The sequence below is a fragment of the Chroicocephalus ridibundus genome, chromosome 4 (assembly GCF_963924245.1).
Source record: "Chroicocephalus ridibundus chromosome 4, bChrRid1.1, whole genome shotgun sequence".
Lineage (NCBI taxonomy): Eukaryota > Metazoa > Chordata > Aves > Charadriiformes > Laridae > Chroicocephalus > Chroicocephalus ridibundus.
This window is the reverse complement of record NC_086287.1, coordinates 39,418,643-39,442,847: the sequence shown is the minus strand read 5'-3', so window position 1 is coordinate 39,442,847 and position 24,205 is coordinate 39,418,643. Positions and strand designations below refer to the sequence as shown.

The window sequence follows — 24,205 nt, the reverse complement described above, 5'->3', positions numbered from 1 at the left end:
AGTATTTGAATAGAAACTGGCATTTCTGTCTATGTTTATCGAAGAGTAATGCATTATCTTTTTGAATAATATTAAGCTTAAAACACAAAACGAGATAGTTTCTATAAATTACCCTTCATTAGTGAAAAGCAGTTGCCCTTCAAGTTTGTTTTCCAGTGTGTAAAAGGCTTTCAGACATTGTAGTTCCAGGAAACACGTAGAGGATTCCATTTATCATTTTTTGGTTTGTTCAGATAAACATGTGAGTCATTTTAATGAAAGCTACCAAAGAACAGGACTATTTAAAGGTCGTTTGATAAATCTAAAGAAAGAGCTAAAGAGAATAAATAAGTTAAAGTGAGTAGGAGGCTTTAGTTATTTTAAACTGGATTTATAAGGACACTAATTGCATAAATGCAAAACTAATTTAAAAACAAACAGCAGAACAAACAAAAAAGCAAGCCCTCCCGCTCTGCATCTATCTAATTCCAGAAGTGTCTTGATTTCCAGGTGCCTTCCCAATTGACTCCAAAATCCCGTAGGTTCCTTCATTCCTGCTTCTCTGCTTGCCCAGAGCTGTTTATCTCAGCAGAGGACAGGGTGGTTAGTGGTTGCCTTATTTTCATTTTGATCCTGACTCTAGGCAAGTCAATGTTAAGTTCTTCATGAAGCCTGATTTGGTAGGTGCAATCTGATTGCATCTGGCACTGTGGCATAACTGGGCTGTTTATATTTACATAGAATTTCAGCTGCTAATTTTTTTTGTTAATGGTAACTGGAGGAGAAAATAGTAGTCTCAACTTTCAGGAACTTCACTGCTTACTGTAGAAGATTCATACCAGTCTAGCCCTTAGTCCTATATTCTTGGTTATTGTTGTTTTCGTAGGTAAAAAAATCACTCTTCAATTCATACATAGCAATAACAACAGGCCAAGTTCTGAATTTGGTTATGCGAGTTCATTCTCAACACCTTTTGTTTTCCAATTCCTTTGACAGTTGCTTTTTCAAAAAAATCAGGAAGTAAGATGTGGCAGTAGCTGAGAAATTAGTGACTATTTTGAATTTAGAGACCTTCCTGTCAAAAGGCATGAAAAATGACTTTTTTTTTTTACAAGTACTTGTTCTAAGTTCATTGTTGCTCATGGTCTTTTTAAAACAGCTGTGGTTATCACGATCAATATCCCCTAATATTGTTATAAACTGGAAGTTTTAATGAATTTGCTTTTTAAAAAACTTGTTGATACTGTTTGTATCACAAAATAGGTGGATCGCAGAGCAATATCAGAATTCTTTGTAGTGAATATCTTTTGGAACCTGATCAAAGGCAACTGATACTTAGCCAGAAAGGGTCTGAGGAAATTAATTGAATGATGCTTTTGCTAAAAGAAGATTGTGTTTTGTGATATGTTAGCATGGATGCCACACGCAAGGCAAGGCAATAAGAGTTCTGCCCCTTGTTGGGTTTAATTTCAAGTGTTACAATTACAAGATTTTCAATTGTTTCCTCAGTTGACCACAGCAACTAAATGAGCAAGTAAACTAGCTATCAGGCTGTTATCCTCTGTAAAACCAGGAATGCAGGAATTACCTTATTTATTAACCTTCACAGGTAGTCTCTAAATATTGTGAGAGATAAAATATTTGTTGGTGAGACTGGGGATACGTAGCATTCAAAACCAACAATGATATTCTGGTATTGTTGAATAAATTGCCAGTGCTTTCTTTTATTCAGAGCTTTAGCTTAGATTGCATCACTACTTCTCCCATAACTGAGGTAAATTCCATAAACTTAATTGCTAGATAAAGATGTTGGCACAGATACCACGGAATACAAATTTGAATGCAATGCAATATTTGTTTCTTAGGAGTTCAATTTTTTAAATGAAGGTGCCAGGAGAGGGCTAAAAAAGTCTTGAAAGTATAGAATTTAATTTGAACGATTCTAGTTGTTATGGGACACAAGTCTAATTTGGAATGTGCATGTCCTTTCATTTGGAGAAAAGGCTGATTTCAGTGGCATTAATCTTTCTTCTAAAAATCAGTGGTTAAATTCTTTCTCATTTCCATGAGATGTGGATTTTGTCTGTTGTGGTTGAGTAGGGTATAATGCATTAGTGATAGGGAATGTTGGGAAAAATTGTTAGCGTGTAAATTATCTGCTTGGATTTTCATTTAGAATTTTAGAAGTAATTAAAACAAAATTAGCTGCTTCTTTTCTTTCAAGAATTGCAGTAGATATAACTTTCAAAATGCAAACACGTAACCACCACTGGCTCAATGGGAGAGCTGCTTTCTGCCATTGGTAGATACTTTGTCAGGATATAGGAATGATGCTCTGACTCTGAAATCTTTAACAACTGGCTTTAATTATCCTACAGTACCATAGCTGAGCTGTTACAGAGAAGCATACAGATTCATCTTTTTGTGCAATGAGTCCAGATGGATTCAGAATGCTTTTCTGTGACTAATGTTCTCTTTTACATGGAAGTGTTTCTCATCAGAACTGTATTTCTCTCTGAAACATTTCTTTGTTCTGGTGCCAACTTAATTAAATATTTAAAAATGCTTCTGTCTTACTTAATATTTTCGAGGAAGAACAAATTAAGTTGAGTGTAATCCTGGAAAAGACAGGAAAATGGTAGGATGAAGAATATGAAGTGTAAGACTGAGTGGGATGAGTACAGTTAGCAGCTTGAAAACTGGAAATCTACCTGAAAATAAAAGGAAATGGAGGTGGTGTTTAAAGAAGCAATAATATCCGTCTGCTTGATTGTCTTATGAAGATAATTACTTTAGTGTTGTCTATTACCGTGATGAGTTCTTTCATACCTGATTGGGTTTCTTTTATCAGAAAAATATTCCATTTTTCAATTATAGCAGTAGAATATAGTTAACAGTTTAAAACTAAGTAAGAGGGAATGTGACTGAAGTGTGTAAAGCCATGCTGATCAGAGAGAGAGTAAATAGTAACAAATTTTTTTACCATCTTGTCTAAATAGAATTGTATCAGTTGTGGGTGTGGATGTTGGAGAAATGTCGAAACAAGTACTTTTTACTTCTGTTTTTTAGCAAATGTTCATAGTTCAAGTTTTATCCAGCACTCTCCAATAAGAACTGGTTAGGTGTCATGGCAGAGACCAATATTCAAGAAAAGTTTATGGAGAAGAAAGTTGTCGTGTTTATCCTAGTTAAGAATTTCTTTTGATAGAACAATATCGTCTTACTAGAGGAGCAACCAAGCTTAAAATCGTATTGAGTGTGATAAAAGGAAAAATAACTTATAATACATAGTTTTCCTAATGTTTGAAGAGGTTGCTTGTAAGTGCTTGCAGCAGTTGAACTGTCTGTAAAATGAAATATGTATGCCTGAAACTATTTGAATGACTAGGACAGAGGTCTGCATAAAGCTTTTGCATCAGAAATGTGTGTGGAAAAGAAAGCAAAAATTTGAAGATAGTAACTTTTTTGATTTTATGACTCCTCTCTCTGTCACCTTTTTAAATCTAGCTGGTATTGCAGCAATAATAATTTCAGAGATGCTGTTTGCAGTTTGAGCTCTGTTCTTCATTGAAGGCTGAGTTCATATAAAAATGTGAACCAGTAGTCCATGCATACAAACCCCACAATAAAATACTAGGAAGTTTAATATAGTATTTAGTGACTTCTCAGTACCACTAGTTGCATATTCTTATAGGTGTGTCCATAACATTGCTTTTTAAAACAAATCATAACTGCAGCTCTGATGCATGCTGAGCACTAACTGCTCACATGGGAATGTCTCTGTATATGCACAGAAAATATTGCATTTAGAAATGTAATTGCAGAAATAGCTATAATTGGGTTTTTTTTAAAGAAATATGATGCCATCATCTTCCTCACCACCCTTCCATGAACAATTTCACTTGTATTAAAATCACTGGAAGAACAAAGCCATGTAAAAGCAACTCCTCTTATTAGAAGGAGCTTCAGTTGTTATATTTTGAGCTGCTTTGCCAACTCTATATTTATATTGCATTTATATTTATGTTTAATGTATTAATAAATACAAGTTTAAATAAGTCCTCTGGGTTTTTATGTTCTGTATAGATGTCAGTCATGCAGATTTCTTGCCATTGGGCATCATATTTAATTAAAAAAACCTCTCTCTGCATTTAGAAGCCTAGCTTTAGACACTCTGTATTGAGAATTTGGCCTTAGGTGGCCCACATTAAACTTCAGTCCAGTTTGGAGATATTCTAATCATTAATAGGTGGTGCTGTTTATATCTCTTTCTGTTACAGGAAAATTTACTGGCATTGTAGTACTGACAGCTATTTCTGATTGTAAATACATATTCAAAGATTTGTACTGTGTTAAAATAAGTTTATTTTCAGGCAACCAATAGTATGGCTTAAATGTCATAACTCATAGATTTGGTTGATGTTTAGAAAAAGTTGTTTACAGATGCTCGCAGTTTTTTATACATTGTAATTGAGAATTTTTTCATTGAATGTTGAATTGCAAAGGTTGTTTTTCTTTCCGGTTATACGCACTATTTGAAATTCTTTTCCTTGTGCGTGTTTATTAAGATACCTTGATCTGCTTCTGAAAATAAGAATGAATACAGTGTGCTTTTATTAAATAGTTGCCCATGTTCCTTTGCATTGAATTGACTAACAGGGCTGTATGGTTTTGGTTGTTTTTTTACCCTCTACCTTTATTTAGATTCCTTGGGTTGCTCTATAGGATCTTCGGCTTGCAAGAGAAAGCCCTGTTTTTTTCCAATTACAATATAGCTTTGTTGTTTTGCCAATACTTATAATTCTTAATGATCTAGGTTACATGTAATATTGAACCTTGAATGTATTCAGGACTGATACAAACTTGAGAATCTGATCCAAAGCTATTGAAGGATTTGGGAATGTGTAACCCGAATCTTTAATAATGGTTCTGCATCTAACTTCAACTTACAAGAGAGGGTTATTTCTCATTTACCATGATATCTAGTAAATAAAACCTACCGTGATTTCGGTTCAGTTCTTTTTCCCTTTTGGCCTAATTCTGATCCCAGGAGCAAGCTCTGAATGCCTCATTGAGTCTCAGTGCATTTTTATTGTTGTAGTAGTATTTAAGCATTGAAGTGTTAGCTCTGAAGACTAAGAAATTCCTCTTAAAATGCAAAGACGAAGAATTCTTTTATTGAAGTATGTCTAGCCTGATGTTTAGCTATTGTATTTGAAAATGTGCATAATGAAAACTACGCATTTGCCAAATTTGAAATTGACACATTAAGCTAAACATTTCAATGTTTTCCTGATAGAAATCAAAGGAACACTCATCTGGCTTTGAAGCAATATAAAGTCATATGTTTAATTTCTGCCTGTTCTTCCTTTTGTCAGGAGTCTCTGGTTTATGCAAACAGAAGTCTAGAAGCAGTTCCAGGTGAAAAGGTTCTGCGAGACAATAAGGAACAACGTGATCAACAAAATCGTCTGAAAGAAATAGATCATCAGCTGAAAACCTTAGAGAGAAATCTTGTAAGTCTCCTATTTTTGTCATTTTTTTTACCCTCAGTTTGAAAACTTTGGAGTTTATCATTCCATGTGTCTTAAAATAAAATCAAATTCTGTATCCTTGTGTAAATCCCTGAAGGGATCCCCAACAAAACATACAAGCAAAAGTCTCAAATAATTTTCCTTAGTCTGGGAAACATATTTTTCAGTTGTAATGCATGTTTCCCATTAACATAGTGTATTTCAAAATGAAAGAAATTATTCCCCTCTCTTCCTCCCCAGAGGGGGATAGCATAAACAATCATATATAAATATATCCTAAAAGGATTTTTTAATGTCTCATATAATCCAGTGCTCTCTGAAGGACCAGGTCTGGTGTGAATGTTGTATACACTAAGTTATTGTGTGATTTAGTTTTGCTGAATTCATTTACTGTATTTCTGTAACTTAATTTTCATTTAATACATGAATTTCATAGGTGCAAGGGCCTTTAAAATAGGAGCATGTAAGTAAAATGGTAATAAACATCATTACTGTTTTAGAATAAGTACATCATGTCTCATCCTTATTACTTCTTTGAGTGAAAGCGGGTAGAGAAAAGGCAATTTAAAATCCAAGAGGATCCTATTGTTAACCTAGTAGGCAGAAATTATGTTTATTTCTAAGTCATAGAGTCAGGACTGACAAACCAAAACTTATGTGCCTCTCTCAAGTAATATATTACTATTCTTTTTACTACGCCTTGCTCAGGTGTAGTCGGGGATGAAACTGCTGAAGACTCAAAAGAACATTACTGCCTTACTGAGGTGGCAGTAGCTGTTAAAATCTTCAAAATATGCATATGTATCCAGGTTTTAACAACTTTGTTTAGTGTTCTTTTTCTGCTTTGAGATGAGAAAGCTTTTGTTTCTCCATAGAACGTGCTATGTGGAGAAGACAAACTCGTACAGTAGTGTTGGAGAGACTGAGGTGAGATGACAGCTGGCATGGGTAACCTCATGAAGCTGGATTTTTACTAGGAAACCCCAAATATTTTGGTACATTAGCAAGAGGCATCAGTATAGGTAATTGACGTAAAAGAGGTGTGCAAATGAAGAAGTGGCGACTGGGAATAGTGAGGGTGGACTTACCAAGGGTAAGCCATGCTTGACCAACCTGATTGCTGCCTTTGATGAAATTACTGTAGGGTAACGGGGGTACCGGTAGGAACGGGGTGACAGGAACCATATGAAATTCATCAAGGACTAATGCAGAGTTCTGCATTAAAGAGGAATAACTCCCTCTAACAGTGCAAGGAGGAGCCTGGCTGGGCAGGGAGCAGCCCTGATGAAAAGGACCTGTCGTCCTTGTGGACAATACACTACAGTGTGTCCTGCAGTGATGAAGGTTAACAGCATATTTGGCTGTATCAACATGAGCATGGCCAATAGATTAAGGGAAGTAATTACTCCCTTTTACCTGGTGCTCATTAGACTGTGTCTAGAGTACTGCACCGAGTAAAGACAGGTGTTGACACACCTGAACAAGTTCAGTAGAGGGCTACTGAGATGGTCTGGGGCTAAAGCACTTGACCTGCGAGGCTGAGGAGACTTGGTTTGTTTAACTTGGAGAAGAGATGGCTCAGGCGGACCTAACAGTAGCTTTGTTTAACTTGGAGAAGAGATGGCTCAGGCGGACCTAACAGTAGCTTTCCAATAGCAAAGAGGATGTTACAGAGAAGACAGAGCTGTGGTGTCTTTACTGAGTTACATGGTGGGAGAAGAAGAGACAATATTCATCAACTGTTACATGGTGGGAGAACAAGAGACAATATTCATCAACTGAAACTGAGAGGTTCCAGCTGGATTTAAAGAAAAAAAACCCAACCTTTGAGGGTAATCAAGAATGGGAAGGAGGTTGCATGGAGAGACTGAAAATCTCTATTCTTGAAAATTTTGCAGACGTGTCTGGACAAAGCCATAACGCATTTGATCTGATTTCATAGCTGACCCTGCTTTGAGCAATAGATTGGAGTAGAGACCTCCTGATAACCACCCCCCCCAGTCTGATGATTATTTGATTCTACAAGGAAAAGGATCAAGAATTTTTATGCATTTCTCAGGTGGTAATCTTTCTTTATTATCACTAAATTGAAGGAAAAACAGTAATTTTTCATAGCTGTGCGTTGTAGAAATTTGTTTCTTGTGTGTAGGTGATTTTAGTGTTTTTCATGTAGTCATAAAAAGATTAATAAGTGTTTGTTTTGTCAGGCCAAAAATCCATCCTTTGGCTTGTGAAGGCCTTTATTCAGCAGTAGGCTTACCTTCTGCAGTAACCAGAGTCAGGAACAATACTGTTCCAGTTACCTTTAATTGCCCTGGAAAACGGATCTCCAGTGCGGATCAAAAGCTTTGTGATTCAGATAGCAGCATAACCACAGTGGTATAATCTCAATTACTGATAGCACTATCACTACAGTTGGAAAGGCTTCAGCTACTGTCTACATATGCAGGGTTTATGCTGGCGGTGCTTTAACTGCACAGCCAATATGATTAGACTTCTATCAGGTTTAAAGCTAATTTGGATACAACTACATACATCCAGTCTTTGGTGGTGGTGGGGGGGGGCGGGGAAAGGAGTAATAGACACGTTCTTCCTGATGTCAGTTACTTTTACTTATTATTTTACGTATTATGTATACGTATTATTACGTATATAAAGACCTATTATTATTACGTACTTATGGAGTATGGGAACAAAGTCTTCAGACAGGGAGACAGTGATTGCTTTAGAGGCTGTTCACTTGTATGTGTGTGTCACTACAGTAAGGCAGCATATTTAGCTCTTACCTGTTCAGAGGACCAAAACAATATAGAACTTCATTTTAATACACTGCTCTATTATGTTAGATAGTCAAAAGACGGGAGGCAAATAACTGGAGGAATTCTGTGGGACTTCAGTATATTGAATAGATTAATGGGTAAACAGCTAAAATAAAGTCTGCGTATTGTCATCTTTTCCAAGTCATTGACCTTTATATCACTTTTTGTCACTCCTGACCTTGTTCATGAGACAAACACAATCTGAGGAAGTGCGTCTGGGAACTGTATGATAGTCTGCAGCAGGCCTGGGAAACGCAGTGGACTGCTGACTCATTCAAATATTTTGTATATAGATGGGTCAGTTCCAGGTCTCAAGTCTAGGTTGGGTTATAGCAGTATTGTTTGGTATCACATTACACGCAGACTCTTGCAACATACCACACATTTTTTCTTGGCTAGATTGTCTGTGTTTAGAAGTCTAAATCAATAGATCGTAATGTTAATTTACGGTGTTTATAAACATAGAATGTGTCCTCTGTACCAATGTGTAACTCCTGTCCAGACTAGCATTGCTGCATGCTATACAGCACCTGGTAAAGCTTCTTCAGGGGGACATACTGTGTCTTATTATCAGTTGCTGCTCTGTAGCATGACTCTGAGATCATAGCATATGTATATGAAATATTTGTGCATTAAGTCCTCTGAAAGATACTTTGGTTGCCAGTGTAAGTAAAGTATTCATCTCTGAATGAAAAGTAGGTTTTTCCTTCTAACAGTAACGTAAATTATATATAAAATGTACACTTTTTTGTGTGAACAATGAACAGCCGTCAGAAAATACTGCTTTTTTTAGTTTCATGTCCTTGATACCATCTAATCTTATTTCTGGAAAATACAATTATTACTAGAGAAGATTGGACAAAACAACATGGTATCTCCTTCTGATGCAACATACATAACTGAATAAATTTTTTCTTATTTGGTGTGGGAATGTCTAAAAATCAGGTAACTCACGCAATGTGGATTGGGCACCTTGTTTCTATACCAAAGCAATGTTTTGGCCATTGATTCTGTAACATTAGCAGCAAAACTGCTGTTTGCCAGGAAACTGCGTGATGAAAAGCTAAACTGAATGCTTGAGGAGGGGGGGCAGTATGTAGATGGCACGTTTCCAGAATAATTTAATTATTTCTGAAAATACTGTTTGTTATTCAATAGGTGGCACTCTTCACTGTGTGTCAGAGGAAGAATGCTTAGGCATGGTTCTCGAGGATATTATTACTGGTGAAAACGTTGTAATTTCTGTGGTATAAAATACAGGTTGTGAGAGATTGCCTTTCGCTATTGGCAAGATTCCAGGTGTGCAGCTTTTAATGTTCAGTTATTTTTCCCGCTTAGCTAATTAAATTGTCTATTTAAAATCCACATTGCATTTAAATTTGTCCTTCACTCTTTCCTACACCACTGTAATTTGTTGCATAAAATTGGAAATAAATTCTCTGCTCTGAGTAGAGAGGTGATTTATCAGCAGTTAGGAACATTATTTCTGAATGCATGATTATACTGGGCTTTATAATTTTAAAATATAGTATTTAACAAATTTAATGTCTGAGAGATGACTTTTTAAAAATATATTTTAAAAGATCCCTCAGATAAAATATTTTCTTGTTGTTGTTTGTGGTTTTTTTGTTTTTGTTTCCTAGGTGTAAATTATGGATAGTTTAACTAAGCAGAATGTAGCTCTGAGTGTTAGGGAGTAACTTACAGTAGGTGTAAAGGTAACTTTACTAATTTTTTTTTTTTCTGTGTGTGTATGGTAGAATGCTGTGTTTCTTCTACTCCTGCAAAATGAATTATTCAAATGGATTTCTGTAATGGTAGCTTTACTCTGACCTTCTCTTCAAGGAAGAGGAATACATTAACCATATTTCTGGAGCAGGCTATTTAGTAGGTGCTGGCATCTGAAATTTTAACATTTATGGATTCCTCCACTACACCGTACCTCACGTGTGCTGTGAGACTTCAGCTAAGTTTAGAACTGAGCACACTAAACAAGGCTGGAAGATAAGACTTTAACGTACTTTACACTTGATAGAAAAAACCAGAAAATCTGCTAAGTATTATGCTTGAAGTAATGAAACTAAGGGCTTTGGAATCCGAGTTCCTCCTTTGTTTTGAAAAAAATTGTCCCCAGTGAATTAATATACCAAAGAATGTATTGTAAGCATTGTTGAAATGCATTGTGAAATTTCAATCCAACTGAAATGTATCTGTACCATGGTTTCTGGGCCCTTGCTGAATTTCTTTTAGGTTTTAGTTTGACCTTAGTTCACTTGTTCTTCATTTGAAACCATGGCTGACTCTCTCCACATTCTTTCATCTTTCAGTTTCCTGGAAACCATTGAGCTTATCTTTGTTTTGTGAATTGCATTGTTAACTGCCGCTTCAAAAAAAATGTTCAGCTGCCAAATGCGTGTTGCTGAGCATTAATGAAAGGAATTTTATATAGAAAGAATAATAAATGTAGTTATTTTTCAATTGTGGCTTCTACTAGTTGGCCATTTGTGATAATCCAGGAGCGTGTTTGATGATGTGTTGAATTTCTTCATGGCAGATAGTAGGTTTAAATGCACAACCAAGCAAACTGTTAAATAAGATAGTTTCACCTTTGCTGGCTATATGTGTGTTTATTTCAAATGTCTTACACTGGAAGCTGATTCTTTCCTGACAAAATCCAGCCACAGTTGCCTGTTTTGGGTTTTGTTTAAATATATATAAATTCAAAAACATTTCAAATGCATATAGAATATATATCCATCTAATTGTGTGTGTGTATATACACACATATGTATAGTGTCATCTCTTAGCATGACTGAAATACTGATACCTACTTAAAAAAAATGTCTGCTCACTTGCAGTAAGTACTTTTAAAACACAGGCTAAATCTAGTTCGCCTAGTCTTAAATTTAAATTTATCATCAGATGTCCATACATCTCTAAATTGCACAAGTTTATGCAATTTAGTGGCCAAACACAATGTGTGATTGTTAATTATTGAGGTCTTTTTTTATATCAAATAATATGAAAACACACCTATTCTGTTATCTGAATAGCTGAACTTTGCAGGAAGGTGAGCAATTGGTGTGGATGATGCAGAACAAAAATAGTAAATATGTCGGTGCTGCCAATAACTTTGATTACCTACAGGAGCTTACTCCGAGTGGCATGATTCTTATCTTCTTGATGCAGAATAACATATATCTGTGGGGAAGTAAACCTCAGGATAAAATTAATTACTGTTTAGGGTTGGAGGAGGTCTCTCAAACCATTTCAGGGTTTACCCTGTATCAGGACAATGAGGGCATTTGTTGCATTACATAATTTTATTACAGCTTTTTCCCTGAAACTGATTGAATTCAATGCACCTGATCCTGAGTTTGTCTTAGGCACCTTCCAGAAAAGGAGAATAATTTGTTCCTGACTTCTACCATAGTTCCTTTCTTCCCCTTTAATGAAAAGAAGAGGGCAAGATAAAGCCTTACCATATATTTAGAGAGCAATTTGTCAACTAGACAATCCTGTAATATGGTTTTCAGTCACAGTGTCTGCAGAAATTAATTGCTAATGCTTTTGACAAGAACATAGCCATATTTTTTGACTACTTTGTGCATTGGTAGTTCTTCTAGGTTCTTCCGATATGCTGTGCAGTAACATATAAATAGAAAACATCTTTATTTCAATTAATGTTATGTCATGTAGTTGTTGGTTTCTGAATAAGCATATATTTGTTCATAAAAGTAGAATTTGTTTAATAAAACAATTTCAGAACATATACTTAATTGCACCAAATAAGGGGAAAAAGGACAACTGCTCTATTTAGTACAGGTGTCCACAGCATTTAAGTGTGTGTGTCCTTTTGAGGCAAGGAGAAGGTGTTTACTTGTTGTTACACATTTCTACAGGCAAACTTAGGAGTTCCTCATTCTTTGCTGCCAGTTAGCACTGTTCTTTAATCTCTGTAGGAAAGAAACCTTGTTTTTGTTGGCCTGCCTGCACCCTGTCTGATAAAGAGAAATAGTCAGGGAAAAGTCTCTGTTTCTCTGCAAGTGTTGTAGGAGAAGGCCGTGTTTCTGCTTTGCCCCATGTAAGATGTCACATTCAAAATAAGAGATGAGAAACAACCGGGCTGCTGTGAAGAAAACCTTCTGCAATATGTCCTTAGGTGTAGTTTATCCTTAATGGTTGAGTATTAACTTCTTGATCTTTTGGTAAGTAGCATATAAGTGCATCTTTCCATCATAAGGTTGACGACTATGTAATTTAGAGTCTGTGATAAATGTCAACATATAAATTTTTTGGCTGTAAATTTATCTTATACATGTATGTCTGCGTGTACAAAATGTGTAGTAGAGCTTTAACCTTTTCTTGAGATGTTTTAACTTGTGGGGCCAGGATGGACATGTAATCAAACAGCATCTCTAAAAGTGGAGGATGTAAAGCACGTAGCAGATGCACAGGGTGCTGACAATCTACTAAACTACATCAAACTATTTGACAGCCACATGGGGCTTCGAAGCCAAAAACATCTTAAATGTCCTAGCAGAATGTGACTTTTATTATAAATATTTGTAATATCGGTGTTGGCATTTCATGTATTTCACTTTAAGCTATGTAATAGTTTATGTATTTTCACCTATAAAAGGCAATAGTATTAAACAAAAACGTTATTTTTGTATGATTCCTGGAAGTATACAAATTCCATTAAATCTGTAGATTTAAATACAACTATAGATTTATTAATATGTTAACACAAACTGATGGCATACTGTGATAAATCTGATAATCAGAGGTTTACAACAAAGCTTAGTTGAAAGTGAGAAGTATTTCTGATGGATTTTTGGCTTCTAGAAGCAGTTTCCTGAGGTGACAAGAGCGGTATTTCTAGCATGAATGCAATCATTTTCTTTTCAGAAACACTGTAATCCTGTTTACAGAGTCAAACAAAGTTGGTTTGAGAAAAGCTTTGGAAGTTTTGTCTCATTGATCTAAATAGTCTAATTACACAGCATATTTTTAGTTATGGTGCACAGTGCAGGCCAGTATCAGAAAATATTTAGGGAGTTGGGATGTCCCTTTTCCAGAAAATCTTTACTTAAAATATTCCTCCTCATTAGAATCTGAAGAGCTAAGGGCATATAAACTTTTGATGGAAAAATTATGTAGATACCTAACATTCTGCTGCTGAGTATTAATACTGGTTGCCAGTTTGGCAGAGTTGGGCATCTCATGGCCTATCTCATGCCTAAGTCTGTTTTTTAATTCCCAGACTGAGCATTCCTTTGTCTATGGGCTCTGTTTGCTAGACGTGCTCAGAGCATGCCAGTGCACCCAAGCAGCCTGAAGTACAAAGCGTGTTACCAGTCACGATCAAGATTATGCCCATTTTCTTTCAGAAACACAACGTAGGAAGTTAGCATCTCTCTTAGAGCACTCCTCCACTTTCTTCAACCTCAACAATTTCATCTTAGTAGCTTTGTCTCCATTTTCCTTCACACAAGAGAGTGACCCAACCTCTACATCATTTTTTTGTAAGTTTGAGAGGAGGAAGGACATCATCTCTCCAGTGGTGAAATTAAGATATTCATCCAGGAACACATAATTCACGGCCAAGCCAGCATAAATTAGAATGACAATGTTCCTCTAGCCCAGTGATAGGTGGGATGCTCCTCTGGAAGAAAAGAAGGTAACATTCTGAGCACTGCTTGTACGGGCTTTGATTCTCTCATGCAAAACGCACAAACAAATTATTGTGTGGGTACTAGGGACTTCCTTTTTGCAGATGACAGTCTCATCATTGATCTGGATTAATTCATTTTGTTTTTCCTAGTGCTTTGTTTCAGGTCTGTGGTGAAGATAATTTTTGCCTGTATCCTTGTTGTCGAGGTCTCCCCTCATAAAAGGGGGAAGTAGATTGAGACTTAGAAATCACTTTCTGGGCATGTGCTTTTGTAACTATGAAGGGCAAGTGTAATTGCCATCACACCACCTGAGTGCGTGTACCTAAGAGGCTTGGCCACATACTTTGTGATAAATTCTAGTCTTTAACGCAGTACACTGATTCTGAAAGAAACAGGGTTGTAGGTTCTTCTATTTGCCTCTTTCCTGTTGTCTGATTTAGTTTTGATTTTAATTTCCTCTTGCTCCCATTATCTCTTAATTTTGGCACTGTTCTGCTTACAAATATTGAGAAATGCACATTGGTACATAATACTGCATGATAGTGATCATTCTTTATAAGTTTTCGCTTCCAGAGTACTTAGTTGTGAAGATATGCTTACTAAATGTGAAGATATGCTTACTAAATGGTGTGTTTCTTTTAGTTTCACTTATTTGGGTAGTACCTGAAAAAGAAGCCCATTATAATAAGTTGACATTGGACAACTGAAGATACAGACTGGACTTTGTAAGAAATGTTTCCTCAACTTCTTAATATGTCCCATTTTTATTTTTCTACTTTGCTAATTATATTTAGGAGAGAAGAGGTTTATTTGAATTACTTCCATAGAAGTCCCACACTTTTAAGTTATTCCTTCAAGGCTACTTGCAGTGTATCTTCACAGGCTCTTTTTTCTTTTCTTTTTTTTTCTTTTAATAAAGATTAAACCAAGGTTTTTTTTCTTTTTCCTAAATGCAAAAAGCAGTCAAAATTAAACACACCTCCACACTAAGAATCTCCCTTTGTATGCTTTCTGTGAATGCCCTTTCCTAGAGCACCTCCACATTCTTCATGCGGTTGTCTTAATTTTCTGACATGTAGGGGGCTCCCCATCCCTTTCTGGTGGGATCTAGTAGTTCATCTCTTGATCATATAGCTTTTTCTGCCTGGACTATTGATAGTCTTTCGTTAGAGGGTATATATTTTTCTTCTGAGTGAATTTATCTTCTCTAATGCCTTATTGCAAAGTAGTGTAATTATACTGCGGTGTGTGTGTATATATATATGGATATATTGAACACTAAATAATATTTGTTGCTAGGAAGAGTATTTAACTCTAAATGCTCTGAATGGTTTCACTTTCTGTGATGTTCATGGAAAAAAAGATTAAAACCGGGTAACTGCTTATACAAACATGATCATGTGGTTGCAGCAGACCTTTTTTCTTCCTAGCTGCTTTTCTTTTTGTAAATCAAAGCTTTCCTTCAAAGAAATCTCAAGGAAAAGTGCTGTCTCTCAGCAGGGAGTCTTCATTCTACAGGAAACAAACATTTTGTGCTTGTCCTCTGCTATTGGCTTAAGTGTAATAGAAGCTTATTAAGAGAGTGCTGGAAGCTGCTGGTTGTGAGGAGCAGTCTACAGGACTTTGCCCTTTTTGTTGAAGCCACGTGTAGTATTTTCTTAATTTCATAGAATCTTCCTATTGAAGAAGTTTTTGTTGATGTTGACTTTTGCAGTTAGTGGTCTTTCTATTAAAAAAATCCAAAGATTCATATGTTAGGATAAGAAGTTTTGCATATAAATATAGCCCATTTTAAAAGTTTTTGGATTTACCATATATTTAATAGGTATACCTGTGTAAATGGAAAAGTAATTAGAATAGTTTATTGCTAGAATTGTCATGCATATGCGATATCTTGGACTAATTTTTCATTTAAGATAATTGACTGGGGACATAAAATCCAATGAAAATACTGACAAGTGTTTTTATTACTAGTATTTTTAGGGACAAAGCTAGAAAGCAGTAATGAGGAAAGTGACTTCAAAGTGATAGCAACAAGCAGCTAGGAATTTTTACTGTAATAAAGCAGCAAAAGAACAGTGACCTTTTTGGTATTGTATACAAAGGAAGTCATTGTGGCTGATACTTGTAAGAGTAAGTTCAAATACAGTGCAATAATAGATTCAGGGTATTTTTTCAGAAAGGCATGTCTTTAACTTGAGTTTATATAATAATAAACTTGAATTATGTGAATTCAAGAAATGGCAAAATTAAGTTTTGTATAGAATGTATGGACTGATTTGTGGAGACAGATTAGAAATAATAATTATGCATATATTAATCAAACTCTTTATGAATGATACACATAGGCTCTAACCTGTCAATAGATCAGGAGTATACATATGAAGCATGGAGAGAAATAGGTGGTGCGTAATGAATTCATGCAAACAATCATTATGCAAGCAAATGTCTTTCCAGTTGTAAATAGTAAGAAGACAGAATTCTCAGTGTTTGAAATTGTGGTATGAATAGCTTTGATAGTTGGTTTATTCCCTGTCTCGTTACCAGGTGACTCTCAGTGACTCTTAGGTTTCTGAAGGTGAAACAGTGTTGCTTGGTTTTGAATGGCTACCCCATCAGATAATTTTTGATTGCAGGAGGAGGGGAGGATTTGTTCCATGTGAATTAATATTTTAGTAGAAGTTCTGATACAGAAATGGCCTTTTAACTTTGCTTTGTATTCTTTATTTTTCAATTACCCATACTTCCTTATCTGGCAATTTGTTTTTTAAACCTCTGTAATAGAATGCTTCTAGTTTGTTTATGAAGTGCAATATATTAAACCTAATATATATATTCAGGTGCAATATATTAAACCTAAAAAAATAACGCATAGTATTGAAAACTGAATTGATAATATCAGCAGGAAAATCAGCTGCGAATTTAGATTCCTTACATTAATGACATGTTTTTATTCTCATAAAAATTAACAGAAGATGAATCAGATGGGCTTTGTTCTATTGTTACATACTATAGGAATTGCTGCTTTTTATAATGCAAGTGTTGCTAATAAGAGGATGTTCTTGGTAGGAAAAGTAATACCTCTCTCTTGCTTGTTTTAATACCAGGGTTTCACAACAGCGTTTAGCTACGGAGAAAAGTGAGTGAGCAAATATTTTAATTAACCGCCATGATTATGCATCATGCCCTCTTCATGAAATAGATCTAACAGGGAGAAAAGCCAGTTGTTTCTAATAATTTTCTAGTGCTTTAGTGGTTTGTATACTTCAGTGTTCTGAAGGTCAGATAGAACTACCAGACCATAAAATCCAGCCAGCGAGAGATGTGGAGCTAAGAGAGCTCAAGGATTTATTAAGTGATGTGAAACTCTATTGTTTTGTGCATGTGTTACATAATTGCTGTCAATGCAAGGCTGTTAAAATTCCCTGCTAGTAATAACACGAATACCATTTTATAGCTTCAAGAGGAGATAAAAGAAGTTTCTTAGTCAGCACTTCAACAATATCACAGCACATGTCAGTTTTATTATTCTGAGGCCTTCAGTTTTGGCAGATGCTCTCCATTCTGGCTGTGGTGTGGTAATTACCATATAAATTAAGCAGTGAAATAAGCTGAGTGCAGCCTTATCCCTGCTGCCTGTAACCAGGTTGCAAGTACCGCAGTGTGAAACAGGCATAATTCAGGCTGATTATATTTAGAAGGCCACATTTTGAAATGCTGGGCCTTTATCTCTATTCACGTCAATTTTAAAAGTAAATTGAAGCTGTTTAGTTGCTGTGCAAACAGAAGGATCATTCTTTCTCCACAAGGTACTCTCCATAATAGCATTCCAGGAATTAGTTTAATCCATCCAGGTTTGATTCATAGCCACTAATTATATTTCAGCATACATTCTAATGCTTCAAATTATATGTGTCCTTACTTTAATGAGTTGTAACTAGTCCTTAAATTGGGAGCTTTGCACTTTTCTTTTATATCTAACAGGCTTTACTTTGGATTTTATGGGATTAAACTGCTATGGAAAGTCTAGGAAAGTGATCTGAAATGAGTGGATTTGTTTTCTTTTGCTTTGTGTTTTTTTCCTAATTCAGTTAATTCTGCTCATTTGGGAAGCCTTGGAAATTTTTAAATCAAAAGTCCAAATGCAGATTCCTGAGATGATAGTGATAAACCAGATATTTTCCTCCACGTGACAACTAACTGCATGTGTCAAGAGTGGGCGAAGAAAATAAAGATGATGCTTTTTAAAATCAGAAAAATTGTGTTGGAAAATAAAAACCTCAAAAGGAAAAAAGTGTTACATAATTATTTTTTTTCCTGGTATTGCGTTATAGAAGTCAAAGCATTTTACAGAACTGGATATGTTATGAATGGTGTAGTGGACGCACAGAAACATGGCCGGGATCTCGGTGAGCTGGTGACAAAACTGACAATGTAACTGCAGTCTTTTGATTTAAGTTCTTCTTTTCAATTTGATGTCATGGAACGAACTAGAGCAGAAACTCGTGCCATCAGTGTCAGGCTAAAGTTAGTTATCTTTTGCTTTACCAGGCTGTTTTCTCAATAGATAAAATGTGAATCTGCAAAACTGTTTGCTGCTTCAGAGATAACTTCTGATCTTTTAATAAGATGGAATGTAAAACTAGGGATTTTGGTTCCTGTGCTTGCTTTTCACCTCTGAGGGCAAAGTTACAAGATATTATTTGAGGTTACACTTTTTAAAAATTATCTTTATTATATTCAAAACAGAATAAAATTTGAGTTCTCAATTTTCAGGGTACTTCTAGAATAAAACCTGTTTTCCCCGTTTTGGTGATTTTCTTCAAGTACAGGATTTGGATTTCCTTTAACATTCTTGACATTGAACTGTCAGTGTAAACAGTGAAACAGAACTGAAATAATAGGATTTTTTAATCTTTAAATAGCAGAATTGTATTTAACTATAGTAGAAATAAGCACTAATGCCAGAACCAATTCCAGATCAGCTAATTTTATTATTTCTGCTTAAACTCCTCCTTGGTGTCAGGTATTTCTTTTTCTGCCAGTTGTATGTTTGGTTGGACTTTCTCCCTTTCCTTCTCTCTTTCTTTCTTATGATATGCATTGCTCAACAGTTGACTTACTTATTTTTCTAACTGACAGTTTAGGTAGTTTCATGCAGCACTTCAGTGTCCTTTAGGAACAAAGGTGCTACATAAAAAATAAGCTAGTATTTGAATATCTTGATTTTGAATTGTTAAATATTCAAATTGTTAAATATTACGGTAAACTTCATGTGAGCATATTGAGTACATTTTGCTATAGTTAATCAAGGAGAAGAGGCATCTCCAATCTACCAAACAGATGGTACATGACATTAAATGACTTTTTCTGTATTGTACAATCCTATCTTTTTCTCATTTTTGTAAGCCCTTTCTAAGGAGAAAAGAAAATTAGATAAACTGCTTAAATAATTATTTTCTATATGTGTATCTGGTCTACGCATTGTTATTAACTCTTACTATATAATTACCTTCATTAGGGCTCTTTTATATTTGCATTTTCTTAGAGATTAAATCAATAAAGACATACCGTAATCCCACAGAATCTTGAGAGATTTCACATAAGAGTGTGAGTGGTCATAGAGATCTGCCTGGGGAGAGTAATCTTAAAATTTAATGCTGAAGTTACTACTTGGTTTTGATACTCAGACCATTCCATCAATACTTAGTTAAGCAGCCGGTTTGGGAATGTCTGGTCTGGTAAGACCTTCACAAAAGTATTTTCTGTGGTTGACAGAAATGATCTGAGAACACAGCTAACAGTGGATAAAAACAATTAATTCACACTGAGAATATGGGAAGGGAGGACCTTGGTTAACCATTAGAGATGTGTCACAGTTAAAGTTTGATATACTGTTGAATTTGCTTCACAAGACAATACATCCAATAAAACAACTCCAAGCTACTAATTATATTATACTACTTGACTTATTATTTGGATTTTTGCCAGGTAGAAAATGATTAGGCTAAATCTTACTTGTACTTTCACAGTTGACCTCCCTGTAATCCCATGGAGGAAAAAAAAAACCCAAATGCAAAAAACATGGGAAATAATACAGCATGGGGAAAAATGTGCTTGAGTTTAATGTTGCTTGTCGAAAAACTGCATTCCACCACCATCTTTCACTCTTAAAAGTCATTAATTCACAACTTTACTTGTCATTCCTTTACTGAAAATACTTGTAAATACAAGTAAAATACTTGCTACACCTGACCCAGTGGCACTGAGTATTTGATGCATATAACCAAGACATTGATAGAATCTGTTACAGTAACTCCAGAGACTGGATTATGTGGGAAGTGCTCTTGACAGCTTTAGCTGTTGCTTTTCCACTGTCTCTCAGGCTTTCTGTTTGTACTCTCTTTGTTATTATTTATAGTACTTCTCTTTGCATCTCATAGTGTGCAAGTGGACTAACCATGTTAATCAGGGCAATGGTGGATCTCAGCACCTACTTGTAGAGTTAGGATGCTACCACCTGTGGTTCCTCTTATTTTTAGTCAGTTTTGAGTATGGAGTATTGTTGTTTACTTTTATAAATTCCATTGAGCACGCGAATAACTGGAAACAAATTTCACTGTGAGGACAACAGATTTTAATGTGCAATTTTATTCTTGATTTATAGTTTTCGCTCATTTTATTTCTAGAACACGGCATGCAGCAAACGCTTTCTAATTCAATTTGTTCTTAACCTTCTCCATTTAAAACCATTTCTGTGGTTTACCTAGTAATAACTTATTTGAAACTGTGAGCTGCCAGGTGATGTGCAAATTCACTACATATATAAACTTTAAGGTTAGGTTAAGTAGTGTTGATATACACTTTTGGTACAGGATACCAGAAACTCATGCAGAAATACAGTGAAATCATTTATGGTTTGATGAAAGGTAGAGAGAACTGTCAAGTTATGTGTTAATTTATCTCCGTACATCTTTAGGGCTTACTAGGTCATTTTTCACTAAAAAAGAAAAATTTCTGCCTTAAAAAAGCCTACACTCGTCTTCTAAATGTGACTAAATGTGATGTAGACAAAAGGAAACAAACTGTTATGAAGTAAGGATGGGAATGACTTTGAGTTTTTTGATACCACAAAACTGCTGATGTCTTTAATAGAAGTTTTAAAAGAGGGTAGAAGCAAGTAAAACAATATAGTATAAGAAAAATATAATAAACAAGATTGAAAAATTATGCCCATTTTTGTGGGTTTTACGGTAGAGCAAGCCAAATATTGAATTTAGTGATTTTAACAATTGGTCTGGCTGAACTAGCTAAATGTTGTCTATAGGACAGCATTTCAAGTGCAGTCTAATTAATCATTAACACAGCTTTGTGAAATGAATGCCCCCTGCAATGAATTTGCTTCATCTACACAACAGCCTGTTGTCCGCCACAGCTGAAAGTTGTAGGTAGTTTCTGCTTTGAAGCAAAACATTAAATTCTTTGTTATGTTATTGCAAGAAAAAAGAGAAAAAACTTCTTAAAAATCATACTTAAAGATTAATTTGGACTGAAATTGCAGGAATGTTCTTTCAATCATTCTTGCATATCCGTCTAGTGTAAAATGCCTTAAAGTACTTAACATGCATATTTCAGCTTGGTGAACTAGTATTACATTGGCACAAAAAAATGCAGTCTGCAAATAATTAAACAATAATTAAAACAAGAATAAACCAGATTTCTTTTAGTACTGAGATCATACTGTTCACAGCTGATGTTCCCTCAGCCTTTTGTGTTTCTTTTTGCCAAGAAGGGCTAAGTCTGCCCAAAGTTCTTTGTACCTGCTAGATCCTTCGCAGAATCCCTGTGCACAGAAAGCAAAGTAGCTTACGCATGTTGCTCTACACTGAAGGTTTTAACCCTAGATGCTGAGGCTTAGGCCGGTGTCAGATAAGTTCAGAGAGGGAGATTTCTTGCATAAGATCATTTTCAAGTCCATGTATTCATTTTTTATCATTGGTAATTAAGATTTTTTTCTTGAATAATCTGGTAATTCATATTCTGTTAAATCACTACATCTGTTTCAGATAAGATACATATAAGTGCTTAAATCAGTACAAGAATGATGACTATAGAAAATCTTGATGTTATATAAACAAGTGCACAGTGCAAGAAAGTGGAATTCATTTAGTTTAATGTAGTCGTAGTCCTGCATGGGCATTCATGTGCTGTCTATGAATGCTGTTTGTGCTTGGGCATCAGGTTGTCTCAAAGGTACACAAAAACCCTCATGCAGTTCCATAGTTTATACTTGAAACGTTTGAGGGGTCTGTAAATCAGTTCAAGGTTCTAAGCTAAAGGTAGTCCTAATCTGTGCTCATGACTGCAATTAGTAACATTAAGAAGTCTGATTTTTACCAATTTACAGACTGATTTTTACCAATTTACCTTCTGAAGAACTAGAAAGTAGAGAGCTGTCCTTTCATTTTGCGCAGAACACTGTTATTCTATATTTTGAGTACAGGATGAGTAGTATTACTTGTATAAAATAACAGCTCTTTCATTCTCAGGCCCATCTAGTTTCAAGGAATGTCATTTATGTTGTAATTTCCTTCAGCATTTATTGCCTGTCTAAATCTTGAATGAATCAAATGGAATATATTACCTGTGGCATACATTTTAAAATAAGAGCCTCTTGAATATCTCTTGGGGGTGGGGGGGAACAGCCTGATAGTCTGCTACTTCTTATGCTTTCTTAAAACTTTGTAAATTAGTCTTTCAGAATTACAGCTTCTTTTGAAAACCAGTGAGTTTATTTAGATATAAGCATACCTGCATAATAATCTTTACAGGTAAACTAGCTAATTTTTTAATGAGCTATAATCTTTATGGATTTTGGAACAGAGTTTATCATGAATGTTCAGGCTGGAGAATCAAGAGCATTATTCTTTGTTATGTTTTTGTTATTGTTGTTGCTGAGAAAGAGCAGAATATCTATTTGAAAAAGAAGATTCCAAACCAAATTAATTTTCTTGAAAACATTCATCTTCTTCCTCTTTGTAGATATTTTGTGTTTGAGCGCAGTAGTCTTTGCAATGAATTCTGGCATAGAAAACTATTGATAATAGAAACAGTGGCCTTATATCTTGGACTTCTCTAGTGAGCTGCTAATCTACAAGTTGTTCAAAACATTTATGGAAACATCATGAATATTTTAGTTCAACATAGAAAGTATCAGATACATAGTTTTGAAATAAACTGAAATAAATTAAAAAAACTCAAAAAGTTGTTCTTCCATGTAATGCGTTTTTGACTAAGACTGATTTAGGCTGGAAAAGACCCTTAGGATCATAGAATTCAGCTGCAAATCTGACACTGCCAAGTCCATCACTAAACCGTGTTCCTAAACACCACATCTACACGTGTTTTAAGTACCTCCAGGGATGGTGACTCCACCGCTTCCCTGGGCAGCCTGCTCTGGTGCTTGAAGAAATTGAAGAAATTTTTCCTAATATCCAATCTAAACCTTCCCTGACAGAACTTGATGCTCTTTCTTCTTGTCCTATCACTTGTTACTTGGGAGAAGAGAACAACCCCTGCCTCACTACAACCTCCTTTCAGGTAGTTGTCGAGAGCGATAAGGTCTCCCCTCAGCCTCCTTTTGTCCAGGCTGAACAACCCCAGCTCCCTCAGCTGCTCCTCATGAGACTTGCTCTCCAGACCCTTCACCAGCTTTGTTGCTCTTCTTTGGTCCTTAATGACTTCTCTTAAATAGTAAAGTTATCAATAAAACAAAATGCTTACTGTGATAATTCAAAAGCCATATGTAGTTTTTGAACATTAATAATTCCTCAATCGTGCAAAGCAGTAAAGAAAAAGAACTAGCCATTCAAAATATAGTACTTAGGCTGAAACAGCAGTACAATACAAAACACAGTGAGTGACGCATATTTAGCTCAGGACAGAATCTATTTTGTATCTTTTAATTTTTTCATAATTAATACTTAGGTTACTGTTTTTGTTGGACAAATGGAACAGTTGTCACAAAACTATTAAAGCTATTATTATGTAGAAGATGTTAGAAATAGTTTTCCTCTCAAGTTACCATAATTCTTGTTTTCATTCTGACAGATTTATCAGGACCATTCATATAAAAAATAAAGTAGTAGGAAATGTTCTAGGCTTATTTTCTGTTGGAAGAGATAACAACATCTAC

General features: G+C 35.3%; 1 protein-coding gene across 1 annotated transcript in view; it reads left to right on the top strand.

The window, feature by feature from the left end:
* Positions 1-24,205, top strand: part of FSIP1 (fibrous sheath interacting protein 1) — a 79,352-nt gene that overhangs the window by 19,166 nt on the left and 35,981 nt on the right. The window contains exon 11 of the mRNA XM_063332512.1: positions 5,358-5,495. Coding sequence (XP_063188582.1) covers positions 5,358-5,495 — 138 coding nt within the window. The remainder of the gene's footprint in view (positions 1-5,357; positions 5,496-24,205) is intronic.